The sequence below is a fragment of the Coturnix japonica genome, chromosome 2, assembly GCF_001577835.2.
Source record: "Coturnix japonica isolate 7356 chromosome 2, Coturnix japonica 2.1, whole genome shotgun sequence".
Lineage (NCBI taxonomy): Eukaryota > Metazoa > Chordata > Aves > Galliformes > Phasianidae > Coturnix > Coturnix japonica.
Genome location: NC_029517.1, coordinates 17,355,937 through 17,383,557, shown reverse-complemented (window position 1 = coordinate 17,383,557; position 27,621 = coordinate 17,355,937). Strand labels below are relative to the sequence as shown.

Here is a 27,621-nt window from a genome sequence, read left to right as displayed (position 1 = left end):
AGTAGCTACTATAAAAGAGCCAAGATTTTGTTCCTTGATTCTCTTCTGGTGCCTCCTTAGCCCTCTAAAATCACTTTTCCACGGCTTCTGTTCCAAGCAGGCATCTTTAAATTCTGAGCTGATACCTGCCCTCTCCTGGAGTGCTGTGTCCTCTTTAATTTTTCTGCAGTTTGTCCTGCTTTTGCATGCTCTTTTTTTTTTTTTTGCCTGGAGTATGGTAGGCAATTGTTGCTAACTGACAAACTCAGAAGCATCTCATGGATGCATCTCACACAGCATCTCACAGAAAGCCTCACGGAATAATAATGCGAGCGCCGCTCTCCTTTTGGGCTGGAGTGGAAGGAATTGTTTGTATTATAATACTGAATTTTCAGTAAAAGTTGAATTCAAATGTTATTTTTTTCTAGTTTAGGTCCGAAGTGGAGTGTTGTGTACTTAAAGTCTATTGGTTTCATGATGCTTTCTAGATTAATTTTGTATCGGTGAAAGTTTTAATATGCGTGCCTCATGTATGTGAACTCACTGGTGGTTGTGACAGCAGGGATCTCAAGGAGACCAGAGGAATGACCACTCAGTCCCTGAACGCAGCAATTCACAAACTGAAGAGGAAGCACGGGTTGAACCCATCAAGAAATCCCACCATCGCTCTTCAACTCAACACCATAACCATCGCAGTGGTGTTAGAGGCCTTCCTAGGCAAGAAACTTTTGACTCAGAAACACAAGACAGCAGAGATTCGGCTTACGTAGAGCCAAAGGAGGACTACTCACATGAGCACGGTGACCACTATGATTCTCACAGGGATCACAATCATAGAGACGAGTCCCATGGTGATCACAGACATAGAGAATCGAGGCATCGCTCAAAGGAGAGGGACCGGGAGCAGGACCACAATGAATGCAACAAACAGCGAAGTCGTCATAAATCGAGGGACCAATATTGTGACAAGGATGGGGAAGTGATATCTAAAAAACGTAACGACGCAGGAGAATGGAACAGGGATGTTTACATCCGTCAGTAACTTTTGCCTCTGGCACTCTTGTGTTTCTTTGAAGTCTTGTAACAATGCCCCTTGAAAATATCTTTGGGTTGTTCACTGCAGAACATATGGTATCCTTCTGTATGCTGATTTGTACTGCTGTTGCTTGCATAGCAATAGCATGAAATAGAATATTCATATACTTATTTTTTTGGTTAGTGCTCTATGAATTAGCGTGGTACAGCTGCAGAGTTCCTGATGTTGTACTATGCCATTTTTCAAGCTTTTTTTTTGGTAGCTGCCACTTGAACAATATCTGTTGCCATCGAGGTGTTGTTAGTGTTTTGTTTTTTTATTTCTCAAAGGTACATTTGATGTTCAATAACTTCCCATGTATTCAGCAAGCCAGAATCAGCACATAAAAATCTAAAAATTTTTGTCTGCTCTGATTTTTAATTTGTTATGCACTTGATTTGCATATTGGTTTAAGAGCCACTATCTGTTGCTTGTACCTCTGGTGGACTCCATTTGGGAACGGAATTCAGTCTTGCCTTACACACAGGGGATCCTGGGGTCAAAATCTATTTTCTATGTATTGGTACTGTGTACTGTATATACAGTTTATAAATGTTATTTCTGCAGACACCTTCTTACTATATAAGTTTGATCACACTGTTTTAGAGTCCTAATGCCAAGTCAGCAGATTTGCTTTTGAATTACTGGCAACTGGAACTAGCCTCATCTAGGAAATCTGTAACAGTGTTCAATCTAAATACTACTTCTTCTGTAGCAGAAAGCTTATACTAAATGTAAATATGAAGGAGTGCTTGAGATAGAGGATCTAAATAACTCTTACACCTTATCTTGTCCTTGCAAACCGGATTTTGCATTTTGAATTTACGGTAAAGATAACTAGCTTACCACTATAAAGTATTGTTTACACAGGTTACAAAATTGCAATGGACACAGCCTAATTTTTCTTCTACTGTCAGAATAATAGAGCACAAGTGACAGTGGGTGGTGGATGGGCAGCCGTGTGCGTGGGCACAGTAAGCAGCGAAGTGTGAGAACCTATCAAAGAAAACAAAGGTTGCTCAAAAGCCCAACAAGTTTTGTTTCTTCATTCTGTTATTAAAAGTCCAAACTGCAGTCAGGGAACGTGAGGGAGTTTACTGACCCTGGTAATTGAGAAAGCATAAATCTGCTGGCTCATGTTGAGACTTCAAGAGAGTAAAACCAGGCAAATGTTACTGTGAGTGTTTCACTGGAACTGTAAAATCTTTGTGTTTTAGAGTATTTGTTTAGTAAGAAAAGTTTACACAGCTTGTGGAGAATTATTTTGTTGGAAAATAAATTTTTGTAGCTTCTCCACTTTTTCTACACTTGCCAATTCCTCTGCATTCCCACTTTGCAGACAGCTCGCTGCTTTTCCTTCACTTAAAATGTGCTGACAGTGGGAGATAAGAAAAATGTGACAAAATATTCTGTTGCAAGCTTACTATAGAAAATGCACTGAAAGCAAAAGGAGTGAAAACAGTTTGTTTAGCATTGATCACCTGTGAGACTGGTAAGTGAGGGGAAATTCACAGTTCTTTTTGGCTGCAGGCTCCATATCCTTGCCTACTGTACAGGCTGTTCTTCACCACAGAGTCCTTGTAGTAATCCTATGAATGAAATACTTCTTAGATTACACTGTAAATAGCACATTAAATACAAACTGTAGTGGGACAGTAACTCATTTAGCTGGAATTTCTTTTTATTTATTGTTTTAATTCCAGGAAGCATCAGCATTGCCTGATTTTGACTGTCATTTTAGTGAAATGGAGGTGCATGCTTTCTCCAGTCTGATCCAGCATCCAAGCAGTTCAGTTTGACTCCCTCAGATGTACGTTGCTCTCCCTTATGCTTCATATGCATTTCCTTTACAACTCAAAAGGGTGAAATTCTGCTATAGAATAGAATATCTGTGTCAGATATCTGGATGTTCCTGCTAGTGCTGCTGACTGTTGTGGTTGTTTAAGAGTAATACTTGGCTTAGAGCATGAACTGTGGGGAACTCAAGGAGAAGAGTATTTTTCTATAAACAAAATTCTTAGCATTTCCTTAAACACCACTTTGTAGGCAAAGGAAGCATAGGTAAGTAGACCTCTTGTATTACTAAATGGATAGATAAGACCATCTAAATAGTGGCTTTTGATACAAGAGGTTTCTCAGGGTGTCAGTGGAGAAAAACACTGACAGAATTTGTCATTTGAGTCATATCAGATCACATTTTAATGCAAGAAGTTGCATTGTCTTGTTCTATATAGCCTGACTTTAGGTATTTTATCAGCTTTGCTAAATGCTGTTGCTCCCTGTAGCTGCTACATGACAGCCGTGGCCTCCAAGAAGTGATGTAATGATTCTGCTACAGCACCTTGAATAGTTTTGTTTCTTCCTTTATTTGAATTTGCTACAGGAGGTGTTAATTTTCCACCTTTCTTAAGTTATTTTAAGTCTTGTTTGGCAGAATTTCCAAACACCGAGTAGTATTATGAAAACCAGGGATTTAGGTACCCATGTACAGACAAATAAAGAGAAAAATAAAGCGCACAGTTCAAGCCCCAGTATTTAAGTGCGGTCTGGATATCGATTGGTAGGTTATAAATATCTTGCAAAGAAAGCCATGTCCCCATCCAGCTAATGAGAGTTTGGTTTTGTATAGTTCAACTAACAACGTATAGGCAACATACTAACACATTACTTAGGCAGACACTCCGTAGGTTTTATTTAGTCTTGCTAAGGTATTTTTTCTTCAGTTATTAAGAGTGACAAATCAGTTGTAATGTGAGCTTGTACTACAGATTTTGCACAATACCACCTGCCTGCTGAGCACTACTTTGAAAAGCACTTTAACAGAATTATTTCAACAAGAAGCTTTAAAGATACTCCGACTGGAGGACATATCAAAGGTTATTGTGATGAAATGTATTTGCAGAGTTTTGCAAATAGAAAGTTTAGTATTGGTTGCATTAGGATACTATTGAGTTCCTATTTCTGTATCTGGATTCAGGAGCTTTGAGAATGAGGAATGTTAGAGGTCCTAGTGAGCTCCAGAGTCTTCTTGTGTTTGTGTGGTACAAAACAATCTGTAGCATTTCTATTCAAAGGGACTAAAAAGATAAAACTGAGTGAGAAGGAAAGGTAGGAAGACAAAACAGTCAAGCTGTACATAGAGAATCTTATCAACCCTAGCTCTGTATTTTACCAAAGGATTTCAGTATATGGAAGGAATGGGAACATTCCCTTGTATATATATATATGTCTGGAGTTAATCCTTTTTTGTATTTCTTCTCAAATGAATAGACAGGTTCAGGTCTATCAGTTGTTTTAGTGTCACAGACACTGAGAAAGAAAGAATTCTTGTGTAGGGACTGGAAGGAGGTGAGAGTGACAGTCTCCAGGCCTCTTAAGGGACGGGGGATGGATAAGCAGAAGGATTTATACACAGAGGTGCTAAGAGTTGGAAGAAATAGATTCATAAAGTTTATCTACAACCTAGAAAGATGAATTTATAGATGCCAAGAAACCTTGTTTAGACTACTACTGAATTCACATAGTGTTTGGCGTCAGGAATCTAGAATTTGAGAAGCCTTTTGAGAATTTATGCTTCTCAAGGTGTAAAACATAAAGAGTACCTTCTAAGGACTTGGCCCTAGTTAGTTAAGGCAGGTTTAAAGCTACAGGAATTGAGTGGGGTGCTTGTTTTCAAAGATATCCGTAGAATGATGCCTGTAGAATGATGCCCTTACTATAAATGGAGAATAAGGAAAGTCAGTCCTCCTCATCAAACACTGAGTCAATGTAGAGAACTGTTTTCACTTTTCCTTGCATGATTTTGCTCATCAAGATCCTCTGCATTCTCTACATGCAGCTCCTGCCCAGTTCTCATGCCCCGTCATACTCTTTTCTACAAAATCATTAGCAATTGTCATTTTTAAGCTCCATTTGGTTGCAAAGTCATATTCATGTTCTGTGACAACTGCAGGGGCTTCAGGCTGGTCCATTATCATTTCCTTACCTGGAATGCAGTGACTGGTCTGATTGCTTTTAATCAGGGTCTGTCCTGAGAAAAAAGGTTACAGTCAAGTACCTCCTGTGGTAGCTCCTCCAGATGCGCTTTTCTTTCTGGTTACATTTGACTCTGATCAAGGTGTTTCCCAAATGTTCATTCTGATCAGTCTCTTTTTTGTTCCTGCAGTTTTGACTTTAGTTCTATCCCCTCCATGAAAATAAAGCACACTGCAAACACCTGTCACACAGTCTAAAGAACAGAGACGTCCTTTTTCAGAGTGTAACATAATATTTCTGTTCAGCATTTATTTACACTTCTTACTGTACTGCAGATCGTTTACCAAAATGTTAGTTGTTCATTCATCTTTAAAATACATGGATGATGTTTTATTTCTAATGTTTTTAACCAAATGTCATTCAGTTACATTTACTGTCTGGCAATTTGTCTATAATTTATTCCCCCCGTTTTTTTGTAAAACAAGCCGTGTTAAATATCATCTCAAAGTAATTTTATGGACAGTTTCTTTTTATAGCTTGCCACTCTAGAGATGCGTTCCTGTGCAGCTCCCAGAAGAGATCTATATCACATATAATAGAAATCCAGATGGTTCTTCCAACTTATCTGTCTCCTTTCTTACTTGGATTTGCTCATAATTTTTCAGTAGTGAACAACAAACTGTAAAAAAGAAGGTTCTTTGTATTTTCAGTTGCCTGCTCCAAAGTCATTTCTTGTCAAAGGCCATGATTGGCTTATTTCTTTTCCTTAAAAGAGTACATGAAACCCCTCAGTCAAAGAGTTGGCTCTATCACAAGTAAACAGGAAGAAGCTGTAGAATAACGTCATACAATACTAGGCTGCTCTTTTAATATTTTTTATATTGGTGGAGATAAATATTTAGATTTGGCACTATTACTAATCACTGTTTCTACAAATAGAGAAAGGTACTTTTCAGATTCTGGCTTTTTATTTTTGATAGACAGGATCTGATTGTATATCTAATCTATATACATAAATAAATAAATAAATATAAATATATATATATATAGTGCTTCAGCACCTGACACTGAAGCATAATGATTCAGTCTGCAAAGCATTCTTATTAGGAAAATAACCTTATTATGTGTCAGAAATACACATACACCATACAGCAAAGTTGTGAAAATGATTAAGTATTTAAATTCCTGCAATTTTAAAGTCACGGTCAGATTGGAAAGAAAAGGAAAAAGAAAGAATGGTATCTGTGCAGCTCAAGACATCTAACATAGCCAAGTCAAAATAAGGAGCTTGGCTCATTCAAAGGGTGATTTGAAGCGTCTCAACTACATTTCTCTTCTGAACTGCTTGATGGAAAACTCTCTCTTTCCCTCTTTCTCTGTGCTTTCTTCCTTCTCTCCTCCTTATCAGTTCCCTTTGTCTCCCAGGAATTACTGAGAGAGAGAAGATTGCAGGGAAACAGCTGAGGTGTATCCCTTTAACATACTGAATATGACATTTTACGTCTAGCGGTTATTTTTCAAAACCAACTCCCACGGTTGAAAGTTGAGATATCAGCAATGTTTTTTTCGGATTAAGTCCGGTCTGCAACTACACTGGAATCAAATATATGACATTTCCAATTGTGTTTTTTTGGCTCTAAGAAGTTTCTTATATAAAATCAGGTGAGATCTGATTTGATTTGAAACTGAAAAAAATAATGGGAAATTCTCAGCAAGCTTTTTACTAAAACCCGGCACTGCACACATCCTGCTACTGAAACTGGAGGCAAAAGTTCCTCCATTGATCTGAATGTGCACATTTCAATATACCGTCTATGTATGCTAATTAATGTTTACAGAATTTATATATTCTGAAAAAAATCTTTTTTAACCAGCACTGTGTCCAAGATTTCAACATGTACTTGCAGTAAAAGACAAACACTTTTTGTTAGCAAGCAGTTATTTTGCCATGTTTAGACTAAACATACTCTAATATATGATGTGAGCAATTCTGATTCTAAGTAGGTTTTCTCACCTAACGCTGATGAAATGAGAGCTTTCAGTCTTCTTTTGGTATGTCATGGTTAACAGCAAGGCGTCGCCTACAAAAGAAGACAGTTCTCTCCTCCTGTCCTGCTGGGATAGGCCTTACAGAGTAAATGCTGATCAGTCTTAGCAGAACAGAAGAGACAATTTATTTAACAACAGTAGAAAATGCATTATATCAAAACATTTGTCACAAATTTAAGAACCAGACTACTGAGCTGTATATATTATTCTGATTACGAGCACTTCTGACAGTGCGAAGGTAAATTATCATGGTATCCCTTTTAGTAACCAAATAACGAGGAGTGCAAAATAAGGCATTTTTTTACAGAGAATGCTTTTTAATCAATGAGAAAGGCAAAGAACCAATGACAAAACACAGATGTCAGTTCAGGTTTCTGAAGCGTGCTTGTCTTTCCCCTGCGTTTTGTGCTGTTTCTAACAGTCCTGCAAAAAGAGAACATTGCTCGGACAGAACATCTCTGGAACTGAAGCAGAGTTTGCAAATGGGGACAACACGTTTAAGAAACTTCAATTATTGAATGTTTAACAGCGTGTGGAGTCAGTTCTCAGGAGCATGCTCCCCCTATTTCAACCTTCATTTGATTTGATGCTTTCTAACCAGTTAAGAGTTAATATTCTTAGTTGTTTGAAAGGTGATTTGCAACATTTCAGATGATATTAATGCACTGTTTTCTGTCTTCTGTTATTTTCATCACAAATGTAGCCCCTTCTATTGCAAATGTTTGATTTTAAAGTTGTCATTGGTCAGCCACTCCAGGCGGCTGTTTCAGAACCAATACAATTTATGCATGGGAAGTTTGATGTTGAAATAATATTTATTTACATTCCCAGAGTGAGATGGTTTAATATATTCATGCTGCTATAAAAGACCTGCTACAAAGCCTAATCGTATTTTGTGTATATACTATGTGTACAGAGAATCTTGCTTGTATTAAAATAAAAGAGAAATGAGGTTCTAAGTATCAATTTATAAAAGTCGTTTGTAAAACGTTACAGTGTTTCCCGAAGCCCTATTTAATGAAGCATTAACCATTGGTAAACCTCCATAGAAAAAGCTTAATCCAGAATTCACCATAATGGTTCCTGTCCGCTTTATTTCTGCTTGCGTTTCATTGAGGATCTTACCTCACCACCCCCCAGCCCCTGTTCCCACTGCTCCTGCACTAGGTGAGCCACTCACACGGCGAGAGATAACAGACAAAAGCACTGAACATCCTTGTCATCCAGGCGTTGACCCGCTGTGAATATAAAAGCAAACAGACCTAAAAACGATGCTGCCCTTCCCCCAGCCCCGACTTTCTGCAACCTGTGGCTCTTTCCCAGCAGAACAGCTGGCAGACTGTAGCGCTGCCATGGCAACCCTGCCGTCACCCGTTGGCTTGGCAACCTGCACAGCACCACCACATGCACTTCACGTCTGAACTGCTCTTAGGCTCACAGAGGTATTTTTCCAGGTTGTATTGCTGGGTGCTTATTTACTCTTCAACTTCATAAATTTTGCAATAAAAAATCCTATACAGTCCTTATTTGCCAGTGAAACCAAATCTTCTTCCCTGCAATCTTGCAAAGATTCCATATCCGTTCCTTGCAAAGTCCCAGCAGACGGATCAAATCTCTGCAGCAGCTTCAACTGATGGAGCTCCAGTCCGGCTCCCCTCATGCCTTCTCCTCCAATGTGAGGTTCCTTTGGAAGTAGCACAGGAAAGCAAATTACCACATCAGTACAAAGTCCCTGGTCTCCCAGATGTATTCCTACAAGTATTTGCAGAGCTGCCTAACGTAATGCGGACACACTAGGTTTGTGTCATGTACACTGCAGGGAAGTTCAGAAGTTACATGGCCCTCAATCTGGCAAGCATACATGTGTGCATACAGCGTGTCCAAAGAGCACCAAGGTGCTGGTGGTGTGGCCAAGCCCACTTATCCCATTAGCCCATTAGTTTAGTGACTGGAGCACTTATGGAGGATGGCGACATCCATAGGGCTAAATCAGTCACCAAAGAGTGAAATCTCTGTCAATCACAAGAAGGCTGTTAGCAGCAGCCAATGCATGTGGAAGTTTTAGGTTTTTCATGTAAATGCTGAAGCACTTCTGTGTAAGCAACGACAGGTTGTCCAAAAGAGAGATTCCTTAGCTCAGTAACAGTACTAGAAATAGCTGGATTCTTCACATAGAAAACTTCAACTGGAGAGAATGAAAGAATGCTGCCTAAAGAGGCATCATTTCAGAAGAAGATGATACAGCAGAAAAAATTCAATGCTGCAGATTTTCTGTGTTATGTAATCAGACTAATGGGTACAGGGGCATAGCGTTACCATCCCTGACATGTTCCTATAGGACACAGAGGAAGGAATGGTGCAGGCATCTGAATTCAGCAGGACATTTGTCATCAAAATCCTGGGCTAAAGCGAGGCCTTCTCACAGCCCCACCCCTCTTCTCAGCATTCCCTATGACTGCCTTGACTCCTTTTTGTTTAAATATGCTGACGCCTGGAAAAACCTGATTCTTAGCTGGATCATTTATCAAATGCGTTCAGTAAGGAGACAGAACAAGATTTGTAAAAGCTGGTATGGCAACAACAAAATGAAGAACTCCATTGTTAATCTGTAATGCAGTGTAGAGTAGAGCATTTGTTGAGCCCTCATACTTTGCTAACACAGGTGCTCACCCCATCAGCACATGATGTGAGTTAACTGCTTAACGATGCACTGCCAGCTGTAAAGCTGGGCAGCCGGGAGGCTGCAGCCCAATTCTTCTCTTCCTTTCATTTCATAGGAATTTGGTGCTTTCCAGGTAAGAGACAAAAATAGGCATGTGTTGGAAACTGAGTAAAATCAACATGCAAAGGGAGACGAGGAGTTGTGACTTGAAGTACTGGAATAAAAGGAGTTTGATGCAGAAAACAGTGTTACACAGGGTGCGCTGACTTGCTTGTTCAAAGGCTAGTTTTGCCCTCTCTCTCTTCCTTTTCCCTTCCAGATCAGTTACTGCATTGAAGCTGATAGCCAATATCATCTCCTGTGTGTAAATCCCTAAGAGGCAGTAAGTCGGCACAGGATCAGCTGCCATGCAGTAACCTCCACCTCTGAGATCAATACCGATGGCTCCACCTCCTGTTTTGCCTTGCACAGCCTGATTCCAAGACCTGCTGCCAAAATGAGATAGAAAGATTGTAGGAAACAGTGGGCTGGGTATAAAGCAGGTGTCTGCTGCAAGATAGAAAGAACATGAGAAATAAGTAAAGGAGCATGAGGTGAGTTAACCCCAGCTTCTTATTCACTGGAAAAGATCACCTCGGGAGGGTAGCTGGTTATAAGATATGATAGACCACTTGTAGGTAAATAATTCAGTGTCATCTTATTTGAACTATGCTATATGCAAAGCCTTATTTTTATATAAATGTCTTTTTTTGTGTGAAAAAGTACTTTATTCCAAGTATATTACAGATGAGGTACCAAGTCTATTAAGTTGGAATCTTGCACTTAAGTTAATGGGACTTGTGTTTTGCTTTGTCATTCTACTGAGGACAATTTCCCATGCTCTCAGCTTTACTTAATGGTCTCAGTTGAAAAAGATGGAATTGAGAAAAGATTCTAGTATAAATAGATGGAAAGCCTGAATTTTTACCAATGTGCAGAAGGACCCTGGCATATAAATCTTTAAGAAAAGCTTTGGTCCTCTTAAATCTTTGGCAGCCTTCATATATTTTCTTCTTGTACACCACTGTGTATTTGTAAAGTTTTTTCAGTTAAAAGATACATCCAAGCTCTTAGGCCAGATTCAAGGCGTTAAGGAACGTACAGGTTGAAAAGGTACCAGACTCGGGCTATTCCTCAGTGCCATGATGACTAACAACTAAGATGCTCCACCTCATCACAATGACAAAGGAGAAGAAAGCTATGCATATATATTTCCTGATGATAAACCGTCTCAAGGAACTAATAAAGCTGATGTAATTTTGAAAGGTATGCAGTATGGATAAGAATTCTAGTATCTCCCTATATACTTTCCCTATTGGCACTTATGTGGTAGTCACTGGCTCTAAAAAAGACAACATTCAGTCTTTGGCCACTGAGCTTGAAATAAATTTATTCCCTCCTTCATATAAAACAAAGATGGCTCCCACGCATATAAAATCCTCCTTTGAGTTATTCCCCACCCTTTATAAAATCTTCACTGCTTCAGGAACTTTAATTAAAAAAAATGTCACCTCTTTTGTTAATGGGCAGAAAAAGAAAATAAAATACATGCATTTAAGAAAGAATAGCAAGAGAAATTTTCACCTGTCTGAGCGATCTTTTATCCCTCTTGTGTGTTAAATGATTGTTGTGCAAATCAAAACAACCTCAGCACACAGTGGGAAACTACTTAATGTTCCCTAAATGAAGCTCAATTAAGCATGAAAAAAGGTTTCAAGAGCATCAGAAATTCTTGTATTATTTTTATCCCTAGTAGTTAAAACTCTCTACGGTGAAAAAGAGATTTATTGATGGTAAATTCAATGAGTACCCTTATGGTGCCAAAACAAGTCAAGCATCCTATAAATACCAGTACCTGTGGCTGAAGCTGGAGGCATGGAAAAGTTTCCAGGGCCCAGGCAACTTGCTCCTCGTTTTCAGAAAGTGTAATTGTACATGTACTATATACCAAAACACCTCCTGGCTTCAGCAATCTCACTGCCTGCAGGGGAAAAAGAAACAACACTTCAGCTTATATTTAAAGGCAAAATGTTTCATATTAAGTAACGGCACCCACGGAACTGTTAAGCTATAATATTAAAAATTAACACTTACATCTTTCTGTCTAAAACAACGTTAGGATGCTAATTCTTCTCAGGGAATACATTGAAGTTCACAGAGATTAGAAAGGCTTTTCTTTCAAAATCGGCATTATAGTTCATGCACTTTCTTAATGCTACTGAGATGATTCACCCTGTAGGATTTGTTGTTTGTGCAGCTCTGCATGTCTCATACAGATTAGTTTTGTTTTTATCACATGCTGCCAAGCACGGATAGTTACACAGTATTTCTGTCACTGATATTAGATGTCAGCTGTTCCATAGATCTGGCATGGTTAGATCTGTGCTTCTTTCCAAGCTGTAATTCACTTTGAATACATATAATTCAGGTTTACAGAGGCTTCGTGAAATCTTGTCCTCCAGTGTCAGGGTAAGCGTGCTCTTAATAACAAGGGAAGTTGTAACATGGCCTCCTGTCTGTGTGCTCCAGCATCTATTTCACGGAGCACCTCTGCAGGCCATGTGAGGAAGTGGCAAGAGTCCACGCTGCTGCACAGGAAACACTTCCACCTGCTCTGCAACTCAGACCTTTCCAATTATTATAAACTGAAATCGACACAACCGAAGGGAGAAACAATACAAAAAAGCAGAGTTTTTTGTTTACTGTTGCTTGCAGACATCTTTCTCATGCTCCAGTGAACTGACTTCACCTAGCAGCAGATCTGGTGCAGCTGAAAGGCTAACTCAGTGCTAATGCTGTCATCAGCCTTACTTAAAAGAAGGGGGCATTTAAAAGATAGGAGAACACTATCTTGTTTTATAAATATTTAAGTGCTCCTAAATGATTTCAACTTTCCTCCTCTTTGACTCCATCATCCTGAAAGAGAGAAACCGAAGCTGAACAAATGACTTGAGTTTTTTAACTTGTTCTATCCAAGGGGAAACAAATCCCAAAAGAAACAACATAAAGAAAACTGCACTTCTTCCTCTAAGGAGAAAGAATGTCTTAGTCTTTTGGTGTGTGGATAATAGAAAACTGAGATTTCAATGGCTAGAAGTTAACATCAGATACCTGAGCTTCAAAAGGGCAGGCTGCACCCTAGCATAAATCTGCAGAAGAACAAGTCTAAGTGTTCTGGGAACTACTGGTCCCCAAAGACAAAGGATAACATAAGACCAGCTGGAAATCAGGCAAGATACAAAGACTTCAATATTCTTCAATTAAATTTAGGAATAAGCTGAGAACTGCAGATAGTTTTTGTGACAGAAGAAACTCCAGTTGGAAAAATAAAACCTTGATAATGCTACCCTGTGATAGAAAAGGAAAGAGGTCAGCACTTAATGGTTATTAGTACCATTACAGCAAATCATGCAGTGTAGAAGCAGCCAGGAGCAATAACAAGGAATGAAAAACCTAGAAAAGGGCAAGGATGAGACATTAAACATATTTAGAAAAAGGGACATTCTACAGAACGGCAGCAGTTTAACTCTGGTGCTACATTTGCCCTGAATACAAAGAACTTTGGATTGTGTGCATCCCAGCACCTAACTGCTGAGAAACGTACGGAAAATGAAGCAACATTCTGGCAAGTGAAGTTAAGTTTTACCCTCCAAAACTGTTTATGTTCAATGTAATTTAGCTACTTAATAATTAACATGTACCACAGTGAAAAGCTTGCGCTGGAGTGGTTGGTAAGATGTCACTTCCTTTAAAGTCGAGGAATAAGCCATGTTTGGTCTCTGCCCCATCCCGCTGCATGGAGCATCAAGAAGAATTCGATCAAATGATTCCGGTAGAAATGGAGGCCCTTCTGTTAGGAGAAAAAGACACGAAAAATAAAACGTAATGTAAAATGCATCTCTTCTTTCCTTGAGATTTCACCATAGGAAATGGCAGGCTGTTACAGCTTAATTGCCATAGAACACTGAAGTCCTATAGATGGTATCCGCAAAAGTGATCTCAGCTAGAGACAAGTTTCATCAGTGCTGCTGGTAGATTTTGTCTGACAGAAAAGGAATTACAGTTCTGTGATCTCAAACAGTGCTTCACTGCTTTAGACAGTGATATTTTCAACTCTGATATTTTGACGCTAAAACATAAAGACAACAAAAATGTTGAAGTAGGACTGGCCAGATGCACAGCTGTGTATGTAGGTTGTTAGAGAAGCACATTGTTAACCATTAAGACTGCCTTAAGTAATAACAATTGGACTGCCTATATAACACTTCATGTAATTCACATAGAAAATAGAGCACTTGATAACATGAAATACTCAACATTCTAATTCTACTAGATGTTCTACATGTGTTGTCTCTGCAGCAGAACAATTCAGTAGACAAGTAGACAGGCACTACTTCTGAATGCTGCCTGGATAGACAAAAAAATATGTGCCTTCTTTATGCAGAGCCTATCCTTTCACCTTTCCAAATCCAACTAGTTTAACAGCCCCAATACGTCCATTGCTCTAGTACTTGAGTAACAATTCAGTTCAGGATTACCAGGACAAAAGGAGATCTATACTGGTATCTGAGTAGCCAATGAGGAAGAGCCATTTATATGCTTTGCCTCCTTTTCTTCTTCTGTTCCTGAAATATCTATGCAGGTCATGCTCGAAAATGAGTGGATAACTTCTGCTACCTAGAAGAAGGTACTATCACCAAATGAGGCTCTTTTGGCACTACTGATTTATCTACCTCCAATTCAACCTTCAAAGTACGTCATATGTCATAATTGCAGGGACATACAGAATAGCCTTCATGATCTCTCAGTATTACAGCTAGCTCTTGTTCATCTATGTAAGTGCTAAGAACCACCTACAATATCTTACATTCATAGATGATTAAGAAAAATACCTTAATTCCTGCAAAACTGGAATAACAATAAGGGATGGGGACAAGGAAGGTGAATTACGCAACCTGATCCCTACTTAGGCTAACCAGTGACTGGAATAAAACAGTGAGAAAGAACAGCACACTTTGCACAACAAACTAAAAATAATCTAGACAGCAGATACTGCTTAAATCGTTCCATCATGGGAACAGAACCAGCATCATAAATACAGTGCTGCAGAAAAGCAAATGAAATGAACTCAAAATAATACACTATGCTTCCACACTACTTTCCCCTGAACAGCTGAACAAATATTACTGAACTAAACCTTGCAATACTCCTGGGAGTTAGGTATTAATAACCCAATTTTATAGATGAGGATTTTGAGGTAGAAAAACAAAGCTATTCTGCAGAAGTTTATTTCTCAGACTAAGCAAAACAACTCAGAGAATGGGGTTAAGTATTATCATGAAAGGTTTAAGGCTTCATCAATCTTTGATACTATCTGGAAACAGAATGCATTCCTTTTGAGCATATTAGGTTGTGATAAAGACAGATAGTTTGAGCTTTGTTGGTGCTTTATGGAGAAGAGAAGAAAGTAAGAGGACTTCCACAGGCTGAAGCAGCTGACTTATGGAATGAAAACTTATGGACTGGTGACAGGTTTAATACCATTAATTAAAAACTGACATTTATTCTACACACTACTGGAACCCAAATTGTTTACTTTACCTTGTTTATCCTCTCTCTTCTCAGCTGACAGTGCTTTTGTTCCGTCATAGCAAAATGCCTTTATGCAATTCAACTGCAGTAATTCAGCATTCTGCTTAATTCTTTTGACCTTGTTGGCTATCTTGTCCATTGCTATTACTTCACCCTGAAAAAGAAAAGTTGTTTTTTAAAAAAATAAAAATAGAATCAAAAGCATAGGGATTAGGTAGATATCAGTTCCTGATTTCTTTTTTAATCTTTGATTAGTGTAATAAATTAAGCTTATTTTTTCCCTAAAGAATGATATTATTTTTAAACCTACACTCCAGTAGTCCTTGTTCTCCCACGTTTTCCATGACACCCCCATTAGGGTAGATACAGGTCTACAGTTCTGTGCACCCTGTTTGGCTTGATCACTCCAAAATGGGAACCTATAATGTCTCGCTTCCAACAAGATTTTGTTTATATTTTCTTGTTTGTTTCATATTGTTTTACTGAGCATTCAATTAGGTAAAAAAGCAATAATTTGTCAGAAGGTTGAAGTCTCAAATATGTGGTAAAATAGGTCAACGGGTCTTAAATTTGCATGGAGATGTTATTATATTCAGCTCAGAGAAAAGGAGTCCCACAGCTGTACTTCTGGCTCAGGTTCATAAAATACCATTACAATTGTGGAAGTGACAACTACTGCATCCTTCCTTTCAGGTAGGAATAAACGTTCTCTTTTTCTCTGCAGGATAAATCAAAACAGGCACACAGCACTACCTGCTAGATGAAATTTGTACACAGGAAAGAAAACACTTCTCAGTATTGTCAGTGAAATCCAGAACTGTAATCAACCTTCAAAAATGACCTTCAAAAAACAGAACAAAAGGAAATAAACAACTCATAGCCAGAGACCAGGAACTACGAATGGACTTGCTACAGTGATTCAGATCTTCTGAGAAAACATGACCATTATTTTTTAATTTGGTGATAGCTCTCCAGAAGACTAATGGAAGAGCAACGTGACCATGTGAAAAATAGACAGACTGTATACAAAAAGAAAGAAAGAAAAAGAAGTTAGTGAAGGTACAATGGTTGACTGTAGTAACCATGTTAGCCAATTGGTAGGTCTAGGACTGGAAAGAAAGAAAAGGATTTAGGTTGTTTCAATTATTTCTAGCCCCCACTGCTGTGAGCCGACTCAGCTCTAACGTGAGTACCCAGTGACCTGATGCCACTGCTTCTCCCATTACCACTCAGCATGCTGTACATGCACACTAAGTTCTGATGGTGCTTGAAAGTTGTTAGGGCTTTTGCTGAAATGGTGGCTTTACTGTACATGTGCCGTACTGTGGACAGTAAAGATAATTTCTTCTTTTGAGAGGCATTCAGCAACAGGAACAGACTAAAATACAATAGGTCTCCCCCATCTGGCCCATTCCAGTCACTACTGTAAAAGTTTCCTCTATGACAATGAAGGTGGCGCAGTGGTAGGAACGCTGCTTGCAACACCAGAGGCCCGGGTTCGAATCCCCCCCTGTGGCGCAAGTGGTAGAAGTGCCGCTCTACTACACAGGAGGCTCGAATCCCAGGGGTTGGACTTGATGATCTCTAAGGTCCCTTCCAACCCACACGAGACTGTGATACTGTGATACTTTGACATCTGGGGAAAAAAGGTGGTTTGGACTGGGCTCTGAACAATAATAAATCCTCAAGGTTTAACTATTCCCAATTCATGCTTTAAAACTACACATTCTTTCAGCACACTGCAGCAACCTGTGATTCCCATGAATCCTTAGTTTCATAAATCCAGTGTATTTCTGAGTAACGTGCAAGTCAACAAATTCTTCCATTATAAATAAGTGAAATCAAACATATATTTCAACAGATCCATTTGCAGCAAATTAGGTCTTAAAAGGGATGGCAACCTTTTAGTAGTCTGTGCTCATTTCAGATACTAACAAAATACATTGGTAAACAGAATGTCTGAGTATTAGTGGCTTGCTATTTTAAGTTATCTGAGTGCATTCTGACAGATCTGTTAAAGTGATGATGCTCAGACTTCACTGAGACAGAAAATGCTCAGTGACTTCTCTTACCTGATCACACATTAATGTTGCAATATGGGTTGTTTTTCCTCCAGGTGCAGCACACATGTCCAAAATTCTTTCACCTGGTTGAGGGTTTAAAACATGGCTGACAACCACTGAAGGTAAGTTCTGTCATAAAGACAAAAACAGGAGAATTCAAACCTTATGGCCTGTACCAGGTCCTAGAATAAGGAATGACAAACGTTAAAAATAAACATAAAATTCAGCAGTTAAGATATTAAGATATTGCTGTCAGTTCCTTACCAGAAAATGAAATATTAGCAGACAGCAGATGTCTCTATTGGCTCTTGTCTATTTAAAGCCATATATGAGTATCTATGACTGAAGTTTAAGGATTTGTGGCTAGGGAGGTTACGCTGCTAAAACTGAAAATAAATTAAATTGATACTACCATAGACATAGAGCTGTTCTGTATATTACTAGGATTTTATACTAGTTTGGTTTATTGAAACATATTGGTGTAGTTTAGTATCAAGCCATTAGATGAATAGGCAGGAGTTTAAACTTACTGAATGAAGGAACTGAATTGCGCTAACTGTATAAGCAGAACAGATCTGAGTGATCGTTGTACCTATCAAATGAAGCAATGTACTATTTCAGAGGATATGACTGAAGGAGGCTTATTTGAGATAAAATTTGCATTTGCTTTATAGAGTAAAACTACTTTTTGGAGGGCTAAATAGTTTGCTTTTGTTTTTTTAAGCCCAGGGAATGTTTGTATTTATATTTAAAAAATACAATTAGTGAACTCTTGCACACCTGGTTCATGTCTTAGACTTTTTTCTTTAATTTCAACAAACTGAAATTATGAATTTCACTTGATCTTAGAAAACAAAAAGTTCCATTTATTTAATCATCCTATGTTTCAGCATAATCCACATGCTTAATAATCAGCACATAATAATCAGCACATAATCCAGCTGTCATGTCTGTTCAATGTTTTCAATCAAACTTGTTGCATGAGGAAAAGTAGTTTAGGATCCATAAATGTTAAAGCTGCAAAAGAAAAAGCTGTCAAGAATGAAGTTCAAGTTCTCTTCAATTTAAAGTCAATTATTTGAAGATTTCCTTCCTTATCTACAGAAATGTGTATCTTGAAAGACTTGCCTTGTAGTTCATAAAGCAGATTCCAAAAACTAAATGTTCTATGGAATATTGGTGCAAAAAGAGCCTCTAAGTAAAAAAATATCTCCCAAGTCTCCTGTGTGACATAAACATGTAGATACCACATTCGTTATTTGTTTTCTTTAAATCCTAACAGAGAATTATGTGCTGTAATGCACAATAAACATACAGAGTTCAAAGGAGTGCTCAGAAAATACTCATTCTTCTGCACCAGTGCAGATTTTCATACTGGCAACAAACATACCTGTAAAAATACATGACTAGGAAGCACACCATCAAACGAAGGACTAAGATAGACTGGCTCTGTCATTCTCACACCTAACCCACTGAAAAACACAAAACAATTCATTTCAAGTATTCAGGTGTATCATTATTAACAGTATTAATATCAGTATGCTTATATACAGAAATTTGAAACAAAACCTTACAAAAATGAAACCATTATAAATCAGCCAAGAAAAATAATTTTACAATTTAGCAGTTGATATTCTTTAAAATGAGATCATTAAGATGGGTAAACCGTGATAAAAATCTGCATTTAAAATTGGAATATCTGTAGACAGAGACTGCAGTTACTAAGGACTTACTTACATTGTCCGGCCATTCAAACTGAAAATGTCACTGCGACTCAGTTCTGAAATCCCATTTCCAAGGAAAACTTTGACTCCTTCAAATTCTTTGGCTCCTCTTTTACATTTCCCTTCAATATCCGAATAGACGGAGACTAAATCTCCAGCCTTCACAACTGGGCAAAGAACAAAAGTTTTGAATTCAATCTTATACTTGATAAGACAGTAGGGACCAAATAATTCAGGGTTTTCAGTAGGCTGCTTCAACTCTTATACCACAGCAAAACTGGGGTTTTCTTAATGTAATAAATGACCTGATAGGCATTGAGCTTGGAAGTATGCATACTGAATGGTGACTCAATTATCTAGAGCTATTGAGAACCATTAGGTTACAAATCAGACTTGTTTCTTAAGCAGCTAGACAAGCCTTTAGTTTATTTATTATATCACCACATGGTTACCTAACCGATTTTTATCTTGTCTCATCAATGCTGAAAGATGGAAAAACACAGATTTTCATATCTAAAGAAACTGCCATGAAAACTGAAGATGTTTTTCATCAACAGAAAAAAAAAGGTTCTACTCGATGCTTCACAAACAAACAATGAAAAATGAATTACCATTGGGAACAAATCTATTTTTCTAGATTTGTAACTTGGAATCTGTCAGGATAGTAAAGTCAACTGCCTCTGTGGCTACATGAAGAGAAAATACTTCTTGAAATAGTGCTCCCTACATGATCCAGCTGTTTAGGTACCATCAACATACATCCACCTACCACCCATTTATTGCAGCACCTTTTTTTCCCAGAAGACTGGAAAGTGTCACTTGTTTAAACAAACTAACTAACTAAAAAAAAGGCAGTTTTAATTCATTTTCTTTAAAAAATATTTCCAAAATGAATATTAAAAAAAAAAAAGTGAAATATTTGAGAACAAATACTTCTAAGCTAAGGATTTAAATACTGCAAGGGGAATTTACAGTGAGAAATAATGATGTGCCATTTTCTTATGTATCGCACAGCAACACTGATAATTTCCAACAAAAGCCAGATCAAATATGTACTGACTGTATAACATAAGATTGATTTGAGCTGTGAGCAGAAGACAAAACAGATTACATTATTTATTAGAAATGAATTGAGGGGTGATGTTTTTTCCTCACCATTTAGAAGTTTTAAATGTAGAGAACTCTTACATTTTGAAGTAGATATGATACCAGGAACATAAACGTGTGCGCCTCGAAGTACTGCGTACCCACACTGTGCTCCAACAATGACTTCAGGCTCATGTTTTTTTAAATCTTGCCTAAAAACACAGGATGCAGTTCAGTTAAAAGGAATCTCTCTCTTCTCCCAAGTAAGTAAACTCTGTGGTCCATATTTTTCTTTTCTTAAAGTATAGAAGAAAAAATACGTAGCTATCATGTGGTCAATTAAAAATTTAATTTTAGTTCTAAAGGAATCAAAGAACAGAGGAGAAAACAACAACAACAATGGTCCTCAAACTAAACCAGATTGAGGCACATTCTGCCACTATTAGAAATGTAATATGAGAATTACATTTCATACAGGAATACAAATACATTATACCAAGATAAAGAAATAATCTCTATCCCTTCCTGGGCCAGATGACTGTTAAATGACTCTGTACTTAACAACTGCTAAGTATTTCTATAATAAACACATGACAAGGCGTAGGGAATTTTGCCAGTAAGAATTGTGAAGAAGAGAGTTACCCAAAGTAATTAAAGTGTAAACACGTTCAATTATAAAAAGAACAGAATGTTCAGAAAAAGTTTCTGCAAAAGATAATAGAGAGTGAATGTATTTATTAACTGGAACTGCTTGTTACCAGTCTCTCTCTAATCCTGTTACAAACCAAAGTATGTTAGTATCAGTAATGAACAAGATACTCGAAACAAAATGTTCTTCATTGAATTCAGTAAAACAATGAAGAAACTCCAATGGGCAAACACAGACGCAACGCTGGAAATAGCCAGATATAGCTTAAAAACAAATAATAAGTCTGAAGAGGATAAAATTTCTTCAGGAATCCTTCCAGCATTACTGATGCCAACCTCCTGAGGTCTCATTCTGGACCAGATTTCAGGAGAAGAAAACACTGCATTATCTATTTTCTACTATAACTCTCTATCCAAGCCCCACAAAAGTTTAATTCTTCAGTCTGCCACCTACCTGGCTTTCCAGAGAGAATGCAGTTATGTGACATTTTTCTCTTTAATAACTTTATCTCTTAGAGAATTAACTGCTTCTGTGTTTTCTTGTATCCTTTAAAGAATAAAACTATGACCCAGTTCAGACAGTGACTGTCCGCTAGGCCTCAATATAAATGAGGCTGTGCTTTACTTACTGTCAGTAGTTATCCATTTTAAAATTAAATTTACAAGTAAAATATGTATTTTTAAAATTAAACACTGGAAAATTCAAACCTGGGTCCAATAACAGGAATTAATAAGATGTCCTGGAGTTGCGGGTGCTCAATAACTGGAACACGGATTCCTTTAAATTGCTGTTACATTAAAACAAACCAACAAAATCACACAGTAAATAAGACTAAGAAGCTAACATTTAACAAGTTCATTAAATTGAAAACACTTTTTTTCCAGTCATAATTTAGAGAATACCAAAAGAAAAGTAGGCTGAGAGAGATTGAAGGAATGACGTACAGGGAGACAACCCATAACAAAAATATTGATGTAAACTCCAAACAGTGAATAAATGTAGAAGTAACAAGTCTGTAAAAGGATTCACTGAGAAAATTGACTTAGAAGAGTGGAACAGTGTCCTGACCCTCATAACCCTACTGCTTGTTTTTACTCTCTGCTGGAAGAAAGTTGTGTCAGGTTATCATCACGTCATAGTAACAAACACATTGAAGATAAGGTCTAATTTGTTATTATTTTGGTGCTGTTAATTATAAATCATCTTTTTGGTTTTTTTTAAACTACTCTTAATTACAAGCCACTGTTAAACTCATGCACTGTCTAAATACATATGATAGAGTGGCAACGCTTTTTTTATTTCTCATTTCAGCTTCAATTTGACTGGATACTGGAGCTGAATTGTGCAAAAGAAATGACAAATTGCTACTTCAAAATGATTCTGGGACTTTCAAAAGATGTCTGCTTGCTTGAGGCTTTTAACATATGCGCCCCAAGCAAGCAAAACCATCATTATTTTGCATCTATTAAATGTTTTCTCTTAACAAAGAAAATGATTCATTTGCATAATTTTGTTAGAAACTGTGTACATAACTTTCTTTTCTAATATAACCACTATTAAAAACACCAGAAGTTTATGAAAAGCCAGCCAATTCAGATTTCAGCAAAGCATTTTCCCTCTAAGCAGAATGTTGTACTGCAGTACCCATTTCCAGAGTCAAGCTAAAATTAGCGTAACTCATTACCATTCTAGCCAACAGAATGCTGTCAACTGCCTCTGCATCACAGGAGCATCTTGGCTTCTGTCATGCAATAGCTCCCTGTACACCCACTAACATCAATAATTTACTTGAAGGACCGGATCTTTTTAAACAGACGGAAGTACTAGGATAGAGCTTCCACATAGTCCAGTTCTTCGATATTGTGGCTTATATGTTATAAAGCACAAAATTTGGGTAAGTAAAAACTGAAAAGAATGATCAGAAGATTAACAAGTAGGTAAAAAGAAACTTATGGGTGCCACAGAGCTTCGCTCTGGCAGCAGATTTTTCATCATATAGATTCTCTCGACTTCCTAAACAGTTTTCAGAATGAAATATTCATTCAGTCTCCTTTAATCTTTACTAAAAATAAGTTGCTGAACACAGTATACTGAGCTACAGATTTTAACTATTTCTTCTACCATCTTCTCCAGACTTAGATGCCTGTACCGTATTAGCTACAGTAGTAACCCAATCTTACCTAAGGTCTCCATCATACACTTAGAAAAAAAAAGTTGATTGTCTTTCTCCCTTTTTTGTTAATTTTCTTGGACGTATTAGATGCTGAATACTGCTAGACGATGAATTTTGATTTGACATTTAATGCTGACGGGAAATCAATATGTCTACACAATGTCAATACTAGTGGACATGTATTAAGTTAAAGAATAGTTTCCAGTAGTGAAAAGCTCTCCTAATGAGGCAAAAGATGAACCATCTTGCTATTTTTCCTTTAACAAAGAAATTGTACAAACCTTCTGGATTTCTTCAAGCAGCAGTTTTTTCACATGTTTCACTGAGGCCAAGTTGGTATTAACTCTAACAGTTGTGATAGCTGGTGGATGAGATAGATGACTTAACAGAGATTGATATTTACTCTCTGCCTCCTTTGTACCTAAAGCAGTTATAAGCTGACAGGAAAAGGAGAGATTTTAAAATAAGGATTAAAGAGATTCACACAATAGCCTCTTGCTGTGTGGAAGCATAATATAAAATAAACATTAAGCAGAAATGCAGGAATAATGGTTGTATGGTGTGCAGTAGTGAGGAGTGTCTATGCAATAGAGACCTGACGCCAGAGATAACCTTATGAATTTCTAGAAAAGGGATTGTTGGAAAAATGTCCAAATCATTCCAGATACATTTGGAATACAGTATACAGCAAATACTGAAGACAACCGTGAGTGAGTTCTGTAATACTGTAGGTACTGCAGAAATAATGTATCTGAGAAGATGGACAAGCAAACATGTTCAATTCAAAAACATGAATTAGTTATTAGAAATATATACAAAAACATCATTTTTGTGTCAGCTGACATTAGAAAATCATAACTAATCTATAGTATTTTTGATTTTGCCCTGGGTTAAGGGAATATTTCTCATTAATATTCTCAATAATACATATGCACTTAATCTCCAGTATGATCATCCTTCAGCAGGATCCAAAACTGAAGCCTCAGATTTATACACTTTAGGTTAAGTATTTAACATTACTTTGAGCCGACAGCCCTAAAGAATAATTTTACAATATAAATAGAACTACACTTAAAAATCTATGGATAACGTCAAGATATTACTTTATTTTAAAGCATTAAAGTTACAGAAAATAATGAAATGTTCAATTATTGAAGTATTTGCTATGGTTAGCAGTGGTATCTGTTTCACATACCTCATTATTTCTGAACACTTTGCTGAGATACTCTTCAACTTCACATTGAAAAGAGATTTTGGGGAAAAAAGACATCTTCCTTCAGCGTTTAAATTCTGCCAGTAAACAAATGAAGTAAGAAGTGTATTTTCTTGGCACTTCTAATCATAACAGTCAAGTTTACAGACATAAGATGTATCCACAAACTGAGCTGCACAACTTTCTGATTCTTCTGTTTTAACAGCACAATATTTTGAGTAAAAATCCAAACATTGATTAGATTATGACTGTAATGTTATTAGTTTTCAGCAGAGACTAAGTGACATGTCTAGCATCTGCAGTGCACAACAGTCACATTGCAAAGATGCTACCAGCATCTTTGATGTCAGAAGTTCCCAGATGAGGCTACAGTATCAGTGTCTGAAACACGGAGAAGATGTCATCACCTCTAAATCCTGTCCCATTAAAATCCCTAATTGTCATTTACTGGTAACATTCACTCACAGGGGTTCTTCACAGAATTTAGCTTTGACTCTTCTGAGTCCCATCTTTGAAACTCTTATTCTAATTATTCAATTATTCTATTCATTCTACCTGCTCTTTTTTAGAGATTATCTTTCTCTGTCTGATTTCTCTTTCTGAAGCTTAACTTCCTTCTTTATAGTTCATATGATTCCAGCTTCCTAATGGAATGTGTGTGACTGTGGGCAGTTATTTTTCTTTTTCATATAGGCTTAAAAATAAACTATGGAAGCACTATAGGCCAGTTTTATCTTGAGTGTGTTTAATTCAAATAGGAATAGATCAGCTGATCCTTATTGGAAAATGTTCAAGCTGTCTGGTGAAAGATTACATTGTCCCTCCCCAAAGAACCTTTCACTTCTCTGTATTTTTTCACTACTTCATCCTGTGACCAGTGACCAGTCACGAGTGGTGTTCCCCACAGGACTGTATTGGGGCTTGTTCTGTTCAATATCTTTACTGATGACCTGGACAAGGGCACTGAGTGTTAAGTTTGCAGATGACAACAAGTTTTAAGGAAGTATCAATCTGCCACGGGGGTAGGAAGGCCCTAGAGGGATCCAGACAGGCTGGATAGCTGGGCTGAGGCCAGTGGGATCAAATTCAATAAGTGCCGGGTCCTGCACTTTGGCCACAACAATGCCAGGTACTGCTACAGGCTTTGGGCGGAGTGGATGGAAGACTGTGTGGAGAAAGTGGACCTGGGGGTACTGGTTGATGCTCAGCTGGACATGAGCCAGCAGTGTGCCCAGGTGGCCAAGTCCAATGGCATCCTAGGAGTATAGGAAGTGATCATCCTCTGCACTCAGCACTGGTGAGACCGCACCACCAATACTGTGCTCAGTTTTGGGCTCCAGAATACAAGAAAGACATCAAGGCCCCAGAGTATGTTCAGAGAAGGACAACAGAGCTGTTGATGGGTCTGAAGCACAAGTCTTAGGAGGAGCAGCAGAGGGAACTGTGATTGTTTAGTCTGGAGAAGCCTCAGGGGAGACCTTATTGCTCTCTACAACTACCTGAAGGGTGGTTGTGATGAAGTGGATGCCGACCTTTTCTCACATGTAACTAGCAACAGGACTAGAGGGAATGCACTCAAGTTGTGCCAGGAGAGCTTCAGGTTGGATATTAGGAAAAATTCTCCAAAAGAGTGGTCAGGCAATGGAATGGGCTGCCCAGGGAGAACCCCATGTCCCTGGGGGTGTTCAAAGAACGTTTAGATGTTGTACTGAGGGACATGGTTTAGTGGGAAAACATTGGTGGTAGGTGGATGGTTGAACTGGAATGTCTCAGAGATCTTTTCCAACCTTGGTGATTCTACGATCTGTGTTTTTAATGAACACTTAAGCAAGTGTTTAGTCAAGGAATACATAATAGGAAAAGCAAAAAGACCCTGCATACTTCACAGGGCCTGGTAGACAGTATAACTGCAGAAGAGCTGCTCTGTCACAAACGGTAAGGAACGTGGACTCAATGCATGCATTCATGTGGCAAACACAAGAAATCCACTATTGCTGTGCTTAGTTCAGGGAAGAGAACTGATACTGTAAGTTGATCAAGCAACTCTCTAAGTGTTAGAAAGCAGACATTCTTTAATATCAGCACTGGATGCATGGGGCTAATCCTATCACAAATAGCTTACACAAAGATCTTCAGATCGTATACATTACTTGTGTTACACAGGCAGTTTTCCCAAGTGATATGTTACAAATGAAGAAGTTTCACACAAGTGTGTTAAATATGCAGTGACTGATTCCAAGCAAGACCTCCTATTTCCTCAGGACAACGACTCTGAAGAATTTCCTTGTCTCCTTGGTTCAGAGTCATGGCTCTTTTTGTTACTTTAACATAAATTTCAGGGCCGGGGCATGCATTAAGGAATAAAAGAAAGCTTAGCAATATTGTTACAACTTGTATCAGAAGAATCATAGAACGGTTTGGATTGGAAGGGACCTGTAAGATCATCCAGTTCCAACCCTCCTGCTATAGGCAGGGGTACTTTCCACTAGATCAGGCTGCTCAAAACCCCATCCAGCCTGGCCTCAAATATTTCCAGAGAGACAGCATTCACAACCTCACTGGGCAACCTGTTCCAGTGTCTCACCATGCTCAAACTTAATAATTTCTTACTAATATCTAATTTAAATCTACCCTTTTCCCCACACAACCAACAGCCTCAGCACTGTATGTGTGCAGCTTCGATGCTGACATCTCAGGGAAGATGCGATGTAGCTTAAGCTCAGAGAGAGGTGATGAAGAACCTGAAGGAAGAGAAATGCTTTCAAATGAGAAAGGACAACTCAGTTCACATCCTCCATGTGGGATGGATTGCTGAATTCATCCTCTCCCTATATAAGCCCCCGTGCTCCTTCCGGGAGTTACCGCTGTGCATTGAGCTCAGCGCAGAAGCACGGCACAGATTCACACGCAACCCTCGTGTGCCCCGGTGGCTCAGTGGTAGGAACGCCGCCTTGTAACACCAGGGTGCAGGGTTCGAATTCCTCCTGTGGTGCAAGTGGTCGAAGTGCCGCTCTGCAGCACAGAAGCTCGAATCCTGGGGGTTGGACTCGATGATCTCTAAGGTCCCTTCCAACCCGCACCAGACTATTACTATCACTATGACTATCACTATGGCTATTACTAATACTATGACTGTTACTATTACTCTTACATTACTCCTGCCCGCCCTCCCCTCACAACTCCCCGCTCCCACCTGTAACACACGCTGGGCCACTCCCGCCTCCTCCGGGGCAGCAGCCGGAAGTCCCGCCCCTAGGCGCGAGATGATTGGACATCTCGGGGCCGAGCACCCGGCCTAGGGACGCTCCGCTGCGGCCTAGCGGGGCAGCGCCGCACCGCCAC

General features: G+C 38.4%; 2 protein-coding genes across 12 annotated transcripts in view; one reads left to right on the top strand and one right to left on the bottom strand.

Moving 5' to 3' along the window:
• The window catches only part of CACNB2 (calcium voltage-gated channel auxiliary subunit beta 2), a 223,183-nt gene extending 215,146 nt beyond the window's left edge, over positions 1-8,037 (top strand). For 7 of the 10 annotated variants that reach the window (XM_015853452.2, XM_015853450.2, XM_032443075.1 and 4 more), the window contains one exon: positions 539-8,037. In XM_015853452.2, the coding sequence (XP_015708938.1) occupies positions 539-1,021 (483 nt within the window). In that variant the 3' untranslated portion in view covers positions 1,022-8,037. The remainder of the gene's footprint in view (positions 1-538) is intronic. The other 3 variants (XM_015853453.2, XM_015853451.2, XM_015853456.2) reach the window with 1 other exon arrangement.
• On the bottom strand, positions 7,181-27,587 carry NSUN6 (NOP2/Sun RNA methyltransferase 6). Of its 2 annotated transcripts, none has more exons than XM_015853459.2 (12): positions 27,473-27,587; positions 24,262-24,356; positions 23,348-23,503; positions 21,601-21,680; positions 20,314-20,456; positions 19,172-19,325; positions 18,825-18,906; positions 17,444-17,563; positions 15,381-15,525; positions 13,481-13,629; positions 11,635-11,760; positions 7,181-8,762 (listed from the first exon to the last, which is right to left on the bottom strand). In XM_015853459.2, the coding sequence occupies exons 2-12, from the start codon at positions 24,334-24,336 to the stop codon at positions 8,550-8,552; spliced, it is 1,443 nt and encodes a 480-aa protein (XP_015708945.1). In that variant the 5' UTR covers positions 24,337-24,356; positions 27,473-27,587; the 3' UTR covers positions 7,181-8,549. The 2 variants fall into 2 exon arrangements, with proteins under 2 accessions (XP_015708945.1, XP_015708946.1); XM_015853460.2 differs by having other exon boundaries at positions 20,347-20,456.
• Positions 27,588-27,621: the final 34 nt, after the last annotated feature.

Bases quoted from the DNA above. Each gene is read 5' to 3' on its own strand.
- NSUN6 (XM_015853459.2), bottom strand. From the start codon at position 24,336: ATGTCTTTTTTCCCCAAAATCTCTTTTCAATGTGAAGTTGAAGAGTAT. The intron at 20,457-21,600 runs GTTTGAATTTTC...CTGTGTTTTTAG, and splicing joins ATTCCTGTTATTGGACCCAG to GCAAGATTTAAAAAAACATG. The intron at 8,763-11,634 runs GTACTGGTATTT...CTACTTCCAAAG, and splicing joins GCCTCCAGCTTCAGCCACAG to GAACCTCACATTGGAGGAGA.